The 16,200-nt window shown below is 49.4% G+C and overlaps 1 protein-coding gene across 1 annotated transcript in view; it reads right to left on the bottom strand.

Annotated features, from left to right (window-relative positions):
- Nucleotides 1–16,200, bottom strand: part of ACP2 (acid phosphatase 2, lysosomal) — a 214,533-nt gene that overhangs the window by 88,080 nt on the left and 110,253 nt on the right. Inside the window, exon 5 of the mRNA XM_086959716.1 lies at nt 3,987–4,085. Within this exon, the coding sequence (XP_086815842.1) occupies nt 3,987–4,085 (99 nt within the window). The remainder of the gene's footprint in view (nt 1–3,986; nt 4,086–16,200) is intronic.

The raw sequence follows: 16,200 nt of genomic DNA, 5'->3' as shown, positions 1-16,200 counted from the left end.
CCCCTTATTAAATTTGTCACTTTGGTGTCACTTTGTTACTAAAATTTTACGGTACTCTGCTGGTTGGGTTTAGGAATTCTATTGTTTTGCATTCTGACCGTATTATTCTTTTGTGACTGCATAAATAATGTACTCATTGCCCTAAGGTACGCCGGTCTGCTCTGTACTACAGCATCCAGGGTTTGAGGCTTCAGCCTGACAGCGTTGTATCCTTGAGGTGGGCAGTCACTCATCCTAAATAATGATCCAAATCTTATAGTAACTCGTCCACTCTACACTGCTCCGCTGAGGAGGATGTTTTCATAAACCTCATCTTCCCACACATCTGTGCAGATGTAATAGAAGCCCAGGCTACCTGCTGAATCATTCCCGGTGCTGCCACTGGCGATTCAAACAACAGGACCGAGGAATGTTGTTCCCTTTCATGTACCCGCTTCATCTGGAAGAACGAGGAGGCATCTCGTAGACTTAAAGGTCTCATAATGCCGTGAATCAGAAGGATGTATATATTTACTCCTGGTTTCCTTTTACTCAGGCACCCTCCAGTGCACGCGCGGGATGCTTCAGTCCGGGCACCTTATACGTGGCTAAAGCCTCCCCTAGGACTTGGTTCCGCCAAAGCTCATGAATTTCCAGGTTCTTTTAAAAAAAAACATTGCTAAACAATATCGGATATTAGTAGAACAGCAGCTCCCTGATTTTGATCAGCACTAGATCTGCATTGAGAACAGCAAAGAGTTTCTCAGCAGGATAAAAAAAAGCTCATGTTGGTAGCAGCAAGAACCCAGACCATCTGTATTTGTACAAAGTCGTCTTTATAAACCCTGATTCACATCCTAAGTGGTTGGATTATGGACAGTGTTCTCCATAGATGACACTGCAGGGCAGCAGCTGTGACCACTGGATTGGCTTTTAAAACCCCTGGTACTTGTAAATGTAAATGTACAGGAATTTATATAGCGCAAATCACCGAGCAGTTTCTAAGCGCTTGCTTAGGGAACCCGTCCTGGTATTCCCTTGTGAGATAACCCAGGCAGGGTATCCGCAAGGTGAAAGTCAGGCATCCCGCCGCGAGGGGCCGTTGTGGAGATTAAGCAAGCTATTGCCCAGAGTCGCAAAGTGTGAACCCGTGAATCGAGGAGGCACCGGAGCGAGAATTGTCGAGTCCATGGACATTTTAGGACTCAAGACCCCGCCGAGCCGGGAATTGAACCCTGGTCCCGGGCTGACCTCTGCTTCCAGGTCTGCCTCCTCTAACCAGTGAGCCACACTTCTCCACACTTGTGCGTCTCCGTACTTCTGCGACTCCTGGCCTCAGAGGTATGTGGCACAGACTGTAGAGAAAAATGGAAGGAGGGGGGTGGTTTGGCTGGGTGTACGGCTTGGAGGGGGAATCACAGGAATGCCCACCAATACAGAGAGGGGGTGGAGGGCAACAGGCTTTGCAAAGAGAATCATCTTTCACATAATTTTTATGTACACACATTTGCCACAGTATCAGATGAAGCAGGTAACATCTTCTGCTAATTTCAGGTAAATCACCAATCTGAAAGAACATAGGGATTACTTGAAGAGCGTAAAATGTGTCGAAAAGGTGCCTAGAGGTGCTGAATGTCAAGTATCTGCTGAATGGAATGCCAGGGCCATTGTCTGGCGCTTCAGACTTCAAGGCAGAGCAGTGAAGCGGTGTGCACCTCACTGAAGAGAACACGTTGCAAGACTTATAGACATCGAGAACAAGCACAGAGGGCCATTTGGACACGTTTCACCTGGCAGTCATGTACAAAATATTTAAAAATAATGACAAAAGCGAGCATTTCGAAAAACACTGTTCGCCTGTAAAGTGCACGCGATACCTGAAAAGCTTCCAATACGTGTGAACCAGTTGTACCTTCGAGTTGTTCGTGAAATAAATCAGGGCCATTGTTTGGGATCTTTCAGAGACTGGAAAAGGAGTACTTTGTTATCCGGGTTGGTTAAGAGGAGGCGCTAGAACTGTGGATGCGAGCTTGAATATAAGGTGCTGTTTCCGCTAGAATCATAAAGTAGTGCAGGGAACTTGGCGCACACAAAGAAATATGTGGTAAAAAGGACATAGTCCTGAAAATAACATAAGAGTCGCTCAATAGAAGAGTGGACACTCAACGGACAGGCACTATAAAACGACAGGTAGTATACAGGCACTATAAAACGACACAGGTCGTATACAGAAGTCAAAACAGCTGCTGCTGGCCGTACTACACTGAACTGAAATAAAGTGTTAGATGCTTGGGTGCAGATAGTGGATGAACACATAATGGAAAAAGCTGAGGGGTAAGCACACAGTGTAGAAGGTAAGGAGTAACATGGGTGGTGGGTGGTTTGTGCAACAATTAACAGAAGAAAGACGAAAGAAGAAACACGAGGGATAGAGGAGAAGGCAAGCACAGTAACTAGGGTGACCAACTGGCAAGGGTGCAAATTCAGGCCAGTGAGTGCAAAAATTCAGAACAAAGGGTCAACATTCTGGACACAAATTCAGGACAGAAGGTAAGAATTCAGGACAAAAATTCGGGACAAAAGGTACGTTTTGCATCACACATCAGAGGAAGGCGCGCAATAGTGCATGAGTAAATAGATAAGCAACACTAGCACAAGTCAAAATAAGTTTATTTTAGGTCGAAAGAACCTTGCACTCACTGCATCTGTTGTGTATGCGAGTGAAACACACCCAAGTCTGCATATTCAAAAAAATGTGAAAAAAAAGATGAAAGCTGAAGGCTTCTCAGATCTTACATGCCCCCTCTCCCCCAATGAAAAAGTACACCTGATCCGAAATGCTGTCACTGGGCAGAGAGGCCTGTTAACGCTCTGTATGTGATAATGAGGCCGACATACAGATTGATAATGGGCTGATAGCAGTCTGTGCCAGGTCGGGGGGGCTGCTGCAGGCCACAGATCACAGCAGGAGCGTGAGCTGCCCCTGCAGTGAGAGTTACAGGCTGCTTGAAGGGGGCAGCTCAAGCAAATGTCTGAAATTACAGACAAAATGCGTCCGTGGAAGAAACACTGACGGACAACGGAGAGGCCCAAATTACGGGCAGTCCGTGAAATATACGGACGGTTGGTCACCCTAACAGCAACGGGAGGGAGGGAAGCAGCAAGCAACACCCCATAACGGTGGGAGAGGGTCAGGGCAAGCGGTCACAGGGTGCAGGAGGGAGCAAGCAACAGAGGCTAGGGGACGGGACAAGCAAGCAAGAATCCGGAGTGGGAGAGAGTGATTCAAATACAAGCACTCTTATGGAGTGCAACAAGGAAAATAAACAGGTACAAAAAGTGATTAGGAGGGAGCAGCAGACAGGGAAAGTGGGGGCGGGGAATAGCACCTCAATCCCATTAGGAAGCAGCGGGCGGGCACTGATTAACTTGAATGAATCAGTGCTTGGTCCCTGCTCCACGGAATGGATCAGAAGTTACATTTAGCCAGAACTGGCCAATCAAGGAGAATGCAAAAAAGAGTGACACAGGCGCCAGCAACGGGTAAGAAACAAACTGTGTGCATGTCATTGTGGGGAGTGACAGTGAGTGAATTCCACAAGAGACTAAAGGCCTGGCTCTTCACCTCGCTCTGTTTCAGTACCAGGAGACCCTCCCGGGTGAGTTGGTCTTTTCCAGCTCTAGTAAAGCCAAAAGATGATGGCAAAGCTTGTTCTGCTAATACACCCTTCCATTAGACCTCAAACTCCCATCCTTCAGCCCCATTAGTTTCCTGCAATCCTCCCCTTCTTCTTACCAGTGTCTTATGTCCACCTACACAACTCCCGCCTTCCTTCTACAGACCTTCAGCTGCGTTCCTCCTCTGCTCCCCTCTCTATATGCTTAGAGGCCTCTTTCTCATATCCACCTCTCTGATCTTCCTGAGTTCCTGTTCCATCGTCATACAGACATTCCTATCCATTCTTGCATCCTCCACAGACCCTCCATCACCCCACCAGGATTCTTACCAGGTTCTCTTTCGTTTTGTTCACGTATTCAGCTGATTGACGAGTTTCCTTCTGCAACTCCTCATATCGTGGGCAGGGAAGTAAGGGGAACTTCAGCAGCTGCAGAAAAAGAAGAAATGTTACTGACCAGGAAGTAAGAGGCAACCAGGAGAAAGGGTGGAAGTGCTGCAGTGCAAGGCAGTGATCAGTGCTAGAAAGGTTTAGGTAAGGGAGGAGACATGTGATAGAGCTATGCCTCTGGTAACAGCTGTTAGGAAGCATGTAACCAAGAGCAGGGCTGCTGGACGAGGAAGAAAGCAGGGCTGAAGGGGAAGGGTCTTTGAAAAAGCTGTGCTATTGGCACTGGAATGAATCAGGGGTGAAGAAACAGGGGCATGAGACAAAGAGCAGTGCTGGGAGAGAAAGATGTGACCACTGGTGCAGGGGGAAGGAGACACCAAGGATACGGGCAATGTTGGAACGAGGGAGCATACCAGAGCAAGTGCTGGAAGAGAAAGATGCGACCACTGGTGCAGGGGGAAGGAGACACCAAGGATACAAGCAATTGTGGAACGAGGGAGCATAACAGAGCAGTGCTGGGAGAGAAAGATGCGACCACTGGTGCAGGGGGAAGGAGACACCAAGGGTACGAGCAATGGTGGAACGAGGGAGCATAACAGAGCAGTGCTGGGAGAGAAAGATGCGACCACTGGTGCAGGGGGAAGGAGACACCAAGGATACCAGCAGTGTTGGAACGAGGGAGCATAACAGAGCAGTGCTGGGAGAGAAAGATGCGACCACTGGTGCAGGGGGAAGGAGACACCAAGGATACGAGCAGTGTTGGAATGAGGGAGCATAACAGAGCAGTGCTGGGAGAGAAAGATGTGACCACTGGTGCAGGGGGGAAGGAGACACCAAGGGTACGAGCAATGTTGGAACGAGGGAGCATACCAGAGCAGTGCTGGGAGAGAAAGATGCGACCACTGGTGTAGGGGGAAGGAGACACCAAGGATACGAGCAATGTTGGAACGAGGGAGCATACCAGAGCAGTGCTGGGAGAGAAAGATGCGACCACTGGTGCAGGGGGAAGGAGACACCAAGGATACAAGCAATGTTGGAACGAGGGAGCATAAGGATTAGTTACTTACCTGTAATCCTAGTTCTCTTCCAGGGGTATCCTCATCAAAGTCATAAGCATTAGAATTTTCCCGCTCATGTGCGGGACCCCGGAAACACTATATTATATGTGCCCCACATATATATACCTATATATATATATATATATATATATATATATATATATATATATATATATATATATATATATATATAACAAGCAATTGCAGCCAAATACAGAATAGAGCTGGATTATGCTGTAAAGAATTTCCACCATACAAGAAACATATGCATTAGAAACATGAAAAACAACACTAAAGATTGTTTTGAAACTGTTTTAATGCTGAAAAAGCAGTAGAAATTCTTATTATATCCTGAAAGCATAGAAAGCTCCCAGGCTGCACACAGTCTAAAAAGACTGAAAAGCTAACCTCTAGCTGTATAGCAATAAACTGACACTGTGCCTTTAAGGCGCTCCTAACCCCCTGTATCCCATCATGCCTCAAAGGTGACAGTTGGGTCAGTTGTTCTTTTCGGAGACTGAAAAAACCCAGTAACAAATAGGTTAACAATATCTCCTCATTAACGAATGCCCTTTGCCCGGGGAGGCGGGAGGGTTGCTTATAACTTTGATGAGGATACCCCTGGAAGAGAACTAGGATTACAGGTAAGTTACTTATCCTTCTCTTCCAGGGAATCCTCATCAATAGTCATAAGCATTAGAATAGAATAGCGAGCCTCACCTCATCCCCCTGTGGGCAAAGGAGCAAAACAGTAATATAACCAATAAGCTTAAGAAATAAGCTTGAACAGATAGATGGCTATCCAAACAGATTCCTCAAAGAGGCTTGTCCTACTTGAGTATTAGTCCTGGAATCAGATTCTAGACAGTAATGCCTTGTAAAGGTATGAACTGATCTCCAGGTTGCAGCCTTGCAAATCTCAGACATAGGGGCATCATACAGGAAAGCTACTGTGGCCGCTTTCCCCCTAGTAGAGTGTGCTTTAGGTGACAAAAGTAAGGGCTTACCTGCAAGCTAATAGGCCAATTTAATACAGGAGACGATCCATCTGGAGATGGATCTCTTGGCAGCTGGAAAGCCCGTTCTCAGTGGACCATAGTTGATAAATAATTGGCCGTCTTCCTACTCTCTTTGGTCTTTTCCAAATAAAATTTAAGGACTCTTTTGAGATCTAAAGAGTGCAGCGACCGCTCAGCCGGGGTCGTAGGGTTTGGAAAAAAAGAAGGAATAGACATAGACTGATTTATATGAAAATCAGAGACAACCTTAGGTAAAAATGAAGGATGTGCCCTTAAGACTACTCTGTTGTGATGGAAAACAGTGCAGGTTTTTTTTATACACAGCGCTTGTATCTCACTTACTCTGCGCGCTGATGTAATTGCAACTAGAAAAGCGCCCTTCCATGATAGGTGTTGCAAGGAAGCTCTGTGGATGGGTTCAAAAGGGGGGGCATCAACTTAGACAACACTAGGTTTAATTCCCACGGAGGAGAAAGGTTTCTAACAGGGGGGTACACTTTCTTCAACCCCTGTAAGAAGTCCTTGACCACCTCATCTGGAAGAAGGAGGGCTGAGTAGGAGACTTCCTATAAGCCGTAATGTTCGAGAGGTGAACCCTGATCGAAGCATATTTCAGACCAGATTTTGCTAGGTACAGCAGGTAAGGCAGAATCACATCCTCCTGTGCTGATGAGGGATCAAAGTGATGTTCTCTGCACCAAAGAAAAACCCTCTTCCATTTAAACGCATAAGACGTTCTTGTGGAGGGTCGTTTCGCTTCCTGTAAAATGTGCATACAATCAGGTGGCAAATTTAAATGTCTGTATTGTAGGACCTCAGGAGCAATGCTGTTAAGTGCAGTGAGGGAATGTTGGGATGAAGAATCCTCCCCCATCTTGGTCAGCAGGTCCGGCCTGCAGGGCAGTCTCCAGGGTGGAAGCACCGACAGCTGTAGAAGGTCCGGGTACCACCAATGCAGAGGCCAGTCCGGGGCTACCAGGATCATGGTCATGCTGGATCTGATGAATTTGGGCACCACCTTCGGAATCAGGGGCAGAGGAGGAAATGCGTAAGCAAATGTCCCTGACCAGTCCATCAAAAGGGCATTCCCCCTTGTCCCTGGATGGTGGAATCTGGACGCAAAGGCGTGGCATTTTTAGTTTTCGTCGTCCGCGAACAGATCTATTTCTGGACGACCCCAGCGATGGAAGAGGTCTGCCACCACCTCGCCGTGCAGCATCCAGTCTGGCTGATCTTCGAAGTGCCTGCTGAGTGCGTCGGCCTTGATATTTAGCTCTCCTGGGAGATGCACCGCTACTACTGTGAGGTTCCGGGCGAGCAACCAGTGCCCTATGGCTTGTGCCTTGTTCAGGTAGAACATGGTCGTCGTGTTGTCCGTTTGGATCAGAACTGAGTGTGATTCGAGTGCAGGAAGGAAGGACTTCAGAGCCAGATGGACTGCTCGACGCTCCAGCATGTTGATATGGTAGGTCTGTTCTTTTGCTGACCACCTTCCTTGAATCTGAAGACACCCCATGTGTGCTCCCCAGCCTTGGAGAGACCCGTCTGTGACTATAGAATGTGTCGGGAGAGGTTGGTGAAAAGGCACTCCCACCAGAAGGTTGCGAGGGTGAGTCCACCATTTGATGGAGGCCTTCGTCACCTGGGAAAGATAGATCAGGTCTTCCCAGAGCCCTGTCGACTGATCCCATTGATCCTCCAGAGCCTGCTGCAAAGGTCGCATCCTCAGCCTGGCGTGAGAAATCAGAAAGATGCAGGACGCCATGGAACCCAGCAAAGACGCTACTTGACGTGCCGTTGGATTCTGGGACTGTAGTAGAACTCTACATTTCTGCTGCATAGAAAATAGTCTCTCCTCCGAAGGATATGCTTTTCCAAATTTTGTATCCAGAACGGAGCCCAGGTAGTGAATGGATTGGGTTGGTAGTTGTACTGACTTCTCCATGTTGACGTGGAGGCCGAGCCTGGGCAATTGTAGCAGGCAAAGGTGGAAGTCGTTCTCTACCGGTTGAGGAGATGGGCCTTTTAGGAGCCAGTCGTCTAGGTAGGGATAGACGAAAAGTCCTTTTTTGTGCAGGAAGGCTGCCACCACTGCCATGCATTTGGTGAAGACTCTCTGCGCTGACTTTAGCCCGAAAGGCAGGACCCTGTACTGGTAGTGTTTGCTGCCCACCAGAAACCTTATGAACTTCCAATGTCGCATGGCAATTGGAATGTGGAAGTCCATCGAACACATCCAATCTCCTACTTGCAGATGTGGACATATTTGGTGAAGAGCAAGCATGCAGAACTTCTCCTTGACTATGTTCTTGTTCAGAACACGAAGATCCAGGATAGGCCGGAACTTGTTTTCCTGATCCTTTTTGGGGACAAGAAAGTATCTGGAGTAGACTTCGTTTCCCCTTTTAGCTTGTTTTTGGAGAAGAGCCTTCACCTCTTTTCGGAGCAGATCGAGTTGGTGTGGACGAGATTTCTTTGGGGGAATGTCCTGTTGAGGTGCACGGAAACGAAGAGCATATCCATTGCGCAGTGTATTCAGCACCCACCGATCGTTCGTGATGCTGCCCCACTCTGCCAGATGTTTTGAAACACTTCCTCCCACTGGAGTGGACAACGGCGCTAGAGGAAGACAGTGCTCATTGTTTTCCTCCTCTCGTCGAGGTAGAGGACTGCTGGTGACCTCTTCTACCTCGGCTGGCTTTACCACCCCGAAACTGGGTCTTGCCCTGGGTCTTGTTTTGGGACCACTGAGGGGTTTGAACCCTCTGTTGAGCCCCTCTGCCTTTGTTGGTCTTGAAACAGCGTTCAAACTCTTTCTTTTTTTCTAAGCCGACTGCCTTGACGGTGTCGAGCTCGGCTTTCATCCGACTCATCACGTCGTCCGTGTGCTGGCCAAAGAGAGATGTTCCGGTAAACGGGAGGTTCAGAATGCGCTGTTGCGCATCGGGCTTGAGGCCTGTCAGGCTCAGCCACGATGAACGTCTGGCACATACCCCATGGGTATATGTATGTCCTGCCAGTATTGCTCCGTCTGCAGCAGTGCTAATTATCTGGTTAGCCACCAGACCTCCTTCCGTCAGGGTCTCCTCGAAGTCTTGTTGGTCCTCCTTAGGCAATTTTGATTTAAAACGCTCAATTGAGTCCCATAAGGCTCTATCGTACCTGCCTAAAAGAGCAGCTGCGGTAGAAACCTTCAGCGCAGAAGCGGCAGAACTGCAGACCTTGCGGCCCCACGAGTCTTGCAACTTGCTGTCCTTATCAGGAGGAGTTGAGGAGGAGGGAGAGACTGAGTGGGTTTTTCGTGCCGCCGCCACGACTACTGAGTCGGCTGGCGGGTCACCTTTCACAAAGATCGGGTCAGAGGGTGCGTCCTTATACTTCTTTTGGATGCGAGCCGGCACCGCTTTTACCGATGCTGGAGCCAGGAACACATCCTTGACAGGATCCATGATCTCTGGGACTAACAGTAGCACTGGACGAGACCCCGACTTTTGGTGAAGAGTCTCAAAGATCACTGTCGCGGAGACCTGTGGCACAGACAGCTCGATGTTTAATTTCAGTGCACCCCTCTGTAGGACATCGTGATAGGTGTTAATATCGTCCACCGGGGAAACCCTAGAGACAGGGCTATCAACCAAAGTGGGAGTGTAATCCCATATGGAAGAGCGGGTGGAGGAGGTAGGAGAAGTAGCTGGTGTTCGAGCTCTCCTTTCGCGAGATCTTCTGGCGGGTACCTCCAGTCTAGGGGAACGATTGCGCCTCCTCTCGTGAGACCTCCCTGAGCGCTCTTCTCGTGCAGGGGAACGAGATGCAGCTAGCCTCACAGGCGATCTTTCCCTGCGCCTGGGAGGGCTGCGACTGTCCACTTCCTCGACCAGTCTTTGCAGAGGAGATCTGTGTACTGGGCTGACATATCCCTGCAGCACTCTTGTAGCCCCTGAGTCTCACCAACTGTGCAGAGGCATATTCTATCTGGGAGACAACTGGACACCATCAGTGGGATGTCTGCGGGCAGGACTTCTAGACCTGCGGGCAGAACTTCTGGATCTTGACGGGGATCTAGAAGAGCCCGAAAAGTGACGGGAGGCTGATTCAGTTACTAGGATCACTGAACCATCCCTGGATCTCATAGCCGAGTGTCCCGCTCGTTCATGGTGTCTCGACATCGATCTGGACCGTTCACGGCGCCTCGACGTCGAATGCTCTGAAGGCGCATGCCTCGACTCCGAGGGATGATGATCTCCGCCGTCGATGGAGTCCTTTCCTTTGACGCCGACTCTCTCTGTGGCGCCGGTGGATCAGGCAATCTCGACGTCGTATGCCTCAACGGCGAACGGCGTGAGGAATGATGGTCTCTCGACGCTGAGCGTCGTTGTATGGCCGACAACGGAGCTTCCTCTCTTGACATCGAATGTCTACATGACATCGGCGGAGGGTATTGGTCGCCCTCGACGCCGAACGTCGACGAAGATGTCCTCCTTGACGCCGATCGACGCCTGGTTGTCGACGGCGGAGGACTAGGGGCTCTCGACGTCGGTCGCTTAGCCTGCGACGACGGAGGTGAGCCAGCTCTCGACACCGAACCTCGTGATGACGACAAAGTCAAAAAAGTCGGAGGCTCCTTACCCCTCGACGCTGAACGTCGCCTGGTTGACGTCAGCGGAGGAGTCACACTTCTCAACGCCGGTCGTCGCCTGGTTGACGACGGCGGAGGTGTAACGCCCCTCGACGCCGATCGTCGCCTGGTTGACGACGGCAGAGGGGCTCTTATCTCTCGACGCCGATCGTCGCCGAGTTGACGATGGCGGAGGGTCTGGACATCTCGACGACGACATACCTGATCTTCTTGACGGCGAGCCCGCCGTCTACGGTGATAAACGTCGTTTTTTCGAAGAATGACCCACCAGTTGCTCCTTTCTCAGCGCCGAGCCCGACGCTGAAGCTGCAGGACGAGAAGACTCGCCCTATGAAGGTTCTCTAGACCTCTTGGAGCTCTTCTTGGCTGGGGACCTCCCTCTAGAAGACCTATGGACTAGGCCATAGACTCGAATTCTCGACCTGTCTTTCAAAGTTCTTGATGACAGGGACTCACAGTGAGGGCAGGTCCTTGGGTCATGGTCTTCTGGTAGGCAAAGAATGCATACCTCATGGCTGTCCGTCTTTGCCTTCTTCTTGCCACAAGAAGGGCATTGGTCAAAAAGGGAAGGCATATCAAGATGAAAATGCCAACCAACAAGAGAAAACCTACTTGACTAGATGAAAAACGTCGAGGTAAGGTCAAAAAAATAGAAAACTGAGAGAATTTTCTGTCAGAAACAGAAAAAGAGTGGAGCTGTGAAACCAGGATCCTTCCTGAAGGTGCCGGAAAGAACAACTGACCCAACTGTCACCCCTGAGGCATGATGGGATACTGGGGGTCATGAGTGCCTTAAAGGCACGGTGTCAGTTTTTTGTAGCATGCAGCTACAGGTTAGCTTTTCAGTCTTTTTAGACTGTGTGTTTGCAATGCAGCCTGGGTGCTTTCTATGCTTTCGGGATATAATAGGAATTTCTACTGCTTTTTCAGCATTAAAACAGTTTCAAAACAATCTTTAGTGTTGTTTTTCATGTTTCTAATGCATATGTTTCATGTATGCATAATCCAGCTCTATTGTGTATTTGGCTGCAATTGCTTGTATATATATATATTCACTGAAAAAACCATAGGTTTCACACCAGTTATAGTTAGCTGGAAATTTTACTGACATAAAACCATTGAAATTCCCACGTTATAGTTAGTTGCACTCACTATAACTTGCGCGTGTAATGCACTGCAGATGACATCACATATTACATCACTCATGACATCACTGATGACACCATCCAGTGAATGTGTGTCTTTCTGAAAAATACATATGTTTTATATATGTATATGTAAAGGTCGATTGAAGAATAAATGTTTAAATAAGTGTCTTAATGGATGTTTTTTTTTAAAAAAATGATTGGTTAACTGGCTTATTAAGTGTATTTTAGTGAATACATATATTAGCGAGTATTGTTTAAATATTTAAATGTCAAGTCAAGTCAAGTCAAGTCAAGTGATTTTTATAGCGCGCTACATACCCAGAGGGTCTCAAGGCACTTGAGGAAGGGTGGGGAATTACTTGTCGAATATCCAGGTTTTAAGTTGCTTTCTGAATGTAAGGTGGTTCTGAGTGAGGCGAAGGTGAGTGGGAAGTGAGTTCCAGGTTTTAGCTGCCAGGTAGGAAAAGGATCTGCCTCCCATGGTGGTTTTGTTGATACGAGGTACAGTTGCCAGGGCTTGGTTGGAGGATCGTAGGTGGCGGGAGGGGGTGTAGAAAGAAAGTCGTGAGTTGAGGCATTCGGGTCCAAGTTCGTAGAGTGCTTTGTTTGCGTGGGTTAGGAGGCGGAAAGTAATCCTCTTGTTAACGGGGAGCCAGTGGAGGTTTTTCAGGTGTCCAGAGATGTGGTATTTACGCGGGATGTCTAGTATGAGTCTGGCTGAGGAGTTCTGGATGCGTTGGAGTTTTTTCTGGAGTTTTGCGGTGGTACCGGCGTATAGGGTGTTACCGTAGTCCAGGCGGCTCGTGACCGGTGCGTGGGTGACCGTTTTTCTAGTTTTGGTGGGGATCCAGCGAAATGTTTTTTTGAGCATGCGAAGAATATTGAAGCAAGAAGATGAAACGGCGTTGACTTGTTTGTTCATAGAGAGTGAGGAGTCCAGGATGACACCTAAGTTCCGTGCGTGGTCCGTCGGGATGGGTGCTTTTCCAAGGGCCTCTGGCCACCAAGAGTCATCCCAGGCGGAGGGGGAGGTACCTAGGATAAGGACTTCAGTTTTGTCAGAGTTCAGTTTTAGACGGCTGTACTTCATCCACTCGGCTACTTCTTTCATTCCTTCATGTAGGTTGGTTTTGGCGGTGTTAGGGTCTTTGGTGAGTGATAGTATCAGTTGAGTGTCATCAGCGTAGGAGATGATGTTGAGGTTGTGTTGGCGTGCGATAGCCGCGAGGGGGCTCATGTATACGTTGAAGAGGGTGGGGCTGAGTGAAGATCCTTGTGGCACGCCGCAGATGACTTCGGTGGCTTCTGATTTGAATGGAGGAAGGCGAACTCTCTGAGTTCTTCCGGCCAGGAACGAGGTGATCCATTCCAGTGCTTTTCCTTGGATTCCGATGTTACTGAGGCGTTGTATTAAGGTGCCATGACAAACTGTGTCAAAGGCTGCGGAGAGGTCGAGGAGGATGAGGGTGACCGTGTCTCCATTGTCTAGCAGAGTTCGAATGTCGTCTGTTGCTGCGATGAGTGCGGTCTCAGTGCTGTGTTTGGCTCGGAAGCCGGACTGAGAGGAGTCGAGGGATTTGTTGGTTTCGAGGAAGGCGGCAAGCTGGTTGTTGACAGCTTTCTCGATGACTTTGGCCGGGAATGGAAGGAGCGAGATGGGGCGGTAGTTTTTGAGTTCGGTGGGGTCAGCTGTGGGTTTCTTCAGAAGGGCGCTGAGTTCGGCATGTTTCCAACTTTCCGGGAAGGTGGCGGAGTTGAGGGAGCAGTTGATGACGTCTCGGAGGTGCGGTGCTATAATGGAGTCTGCTTTGTTAAAGATGTGGTGAGGGCATGGGTCTGTGGGGGATCCTGAGTGGATAGAGTTCATCAGGCGGATGGTGTCCTCAGTGGAGATTGGGTTCCAGTCATTAAGGATGTTCAAGGAGGGTGGGGGTCCTGCAGAGGGTTGGGTGGGTTGGTCTTCGTGTCGGTTGTCGAAGCTGTTGTGGATGTCTGCAATCTTGTTGTGGAAGAATGAGGCTAGGGAGTCGCAGAGGATTTGAGAGGGGGTGATGTCGTTGGAGTTGGCTGAGGGGTTGGTAAATTCCTTGACGATGTTGAATAATTCCTTGCTGTTGTGGGCAATGCTATCTAGTCGGTCCTTGAAAGCGGCTTTCTTGGCAGATCGGATTAGTTGGTGGTGTATGCGGGTGGCGTTTTTGAAGGCGTCCTTGGTGCTGGTGTTTGGGTCTTTTTTCCAGGCCTTCTCAAGGGAGCGACAGAGTTTCTTGGATTTCTTAAGATCATCGTTGAACCAGGAGGCCTTCTTGCTGCCTAGTTTGATTTGACGTTTTTTCAGTGGTGCTAGGATGTCGGCGCTGTTGGATAGCCATTGGGTGAGGTTAATGGCTGCTTGGTCGGGGTTTAAGGAGTGGCCGGGGGGGTTTTGAAGAAGCGATGAGGAGATCTGGTCGATGGTGATTTTGTTCCAGTTTCTTCGCAGAGTGGGTTGAGGATGGTTGTTGGATGTGGTCTTGTTGTAGGTAAAGTGAACGCAGCTGTGGTCCGTCCAAAGGAGAGCTGTGGTGTGGCTGAAGGAGACATGTTTGCTGGAGGTGAAGATAGGGTCGAGTGTGTGACCTGCGATGTGGGTGGGGGTAGTGACAAGTTGTTTAAGTCCGAGGTTGGCGAGGTTGTCCAGAAGGGTGGTGGTGTTGCGGTCGTTGTTCTTTTCAAGGTGAAAGTTGAGGTCTCCCAAAAGAGTGTAATCCTCGGAGGGGAGGGCGTTTGGGGTGATGAAGTCCGTGATGTCCTCACTGAATTGTGCACGGGGTCCTGGTGGTCTGTAGAGGAGGGTGCCTCTGAGTGTGGTCTTGGGGTCGATGTGGATCTGGAAGTGAAGGTGTTCAGAGTTGGCGAGATTGACGTCTGAGCTGGTTGAGATGCGGATGGATTTCTTATGGACGATAGCGATGCCTCCTCCTGTTTGGTCGGTGCGGTCCTTACGGATGATCTTATAGCCTTCCGGGATGGCAATGGTGATGTCTGGGGCTGATGTGGTGTTCATCCATGTTTCTGTTAGGAAGGCGACGTCTGGAGAGATGGTGTCTAGTAGATTCCAGAGGTCGATGGCGTGCCTGTGGACTGAACGGGTGTTGAGTAGGATGCATTGTAGGTGGTTGGTGTCAGATATTTGTTTTGTGTTCGTGGATGAGAAGTCGTTTTTGGTGCCGTCGAACTTGCAGGAGTAGCAAGAGAAGGGTCCATGGATGTGTCCGGGAGCGGCTTGGACGCAGTTGGGGAGTCGGCCGGGGTTTAGGGCTAAGAGGGTGGAGGCGTCGTATGAGATGCGGGTGGGGTGGGGGGTACAGGGGTCAGGGGGTCTGGCGCTGGGCGCGGTCCAGGCGCGGACGGGCGTAGACGGGCTTACCTTTGGCGCACCTTCGGCGCGAATAGGGCGCGACCGCTGCGCGTGGACGCTGCGCGAGAATGCATCTGACATAAGCGGAACGTATAGGGGGAGGGGCGATGGAGGAGCAGCTGGGAGGCGGGAGCGGGGCGGAGATCAGGGCAGGGAGGCAAAAACAACAGGAAGACACAAAATGGCAGTCAGCCGAAAATCGAAAAACGGGTTGGGGCACACTATGAGCATAAAAAACGCTATCACAGACACAGTGGAACCGGCACAAGGCACAACCAGGCACAAAAATACAAAGCACAGGCAGCACAGATAGTCAGAGCATAGCAGCGCGTTATGGCAGACTCGCGCCGCGATATTATGCTAATGAGCTCGTCAAAACGGCAGAACAGCGTTAAACAGTGGAGCTGTTAATTAAGGCGATGTGGCACAACCAGCAATGCAGAAATAGTCAATGCAGGCAACAAATTGGCACAACAAGCAATGCAGCAATAGTCACTGCAGGCAACAGACTGGCACTAGCGCCGCGATATTATGTAAATGAGCTCATGAAATCGGCAAAACAGCGCTAAGCAGTAGAGCTGCCAATTAAGGCGATCTAGCGCAATAAGCAATGCAGCAATAGTCAATGCAGGCAACAAACTGGCAGGCTTGTGGGCGCTACGATACCAAGTGCAATCTCGCAGGGCAGGGAGTAGCGTGGGGGAGCGACCGTATCCGATTGTATCAGTGTTTCACTTTGTGTATAAGTGGCTGCATGGGTTGGTGAGTAGCTACATGTGTGTGTATATGGGTTATTAGATGTTTTTTTTAGTATCATTATGAGTGTCTGTATGGTTTGGTGGGGGTATTACTTAGTACATAGATGCATCAATGACTGACTCACTGTATGTGTT

Source organism: Lissotriton vulgaris, chromosome 2_2, assembly GCF_964263255.1.
Source record: "Lissotriton vulgaris chromosome 2_2, aLisVul1.2, whole genome shotgun sequence".
In the NCBI taxonomy this organism is placed as follows: Eukaryota; Metazoa; Chordata; class Amphibia; order Caudata; family Salamandridae; genus Lissotriton; species Lissotriton vulgaris.
Note: the sequence above shows the minus strand (reverse complement) of the source record. Positions and strands in the feature narration are given on the sequence as shown.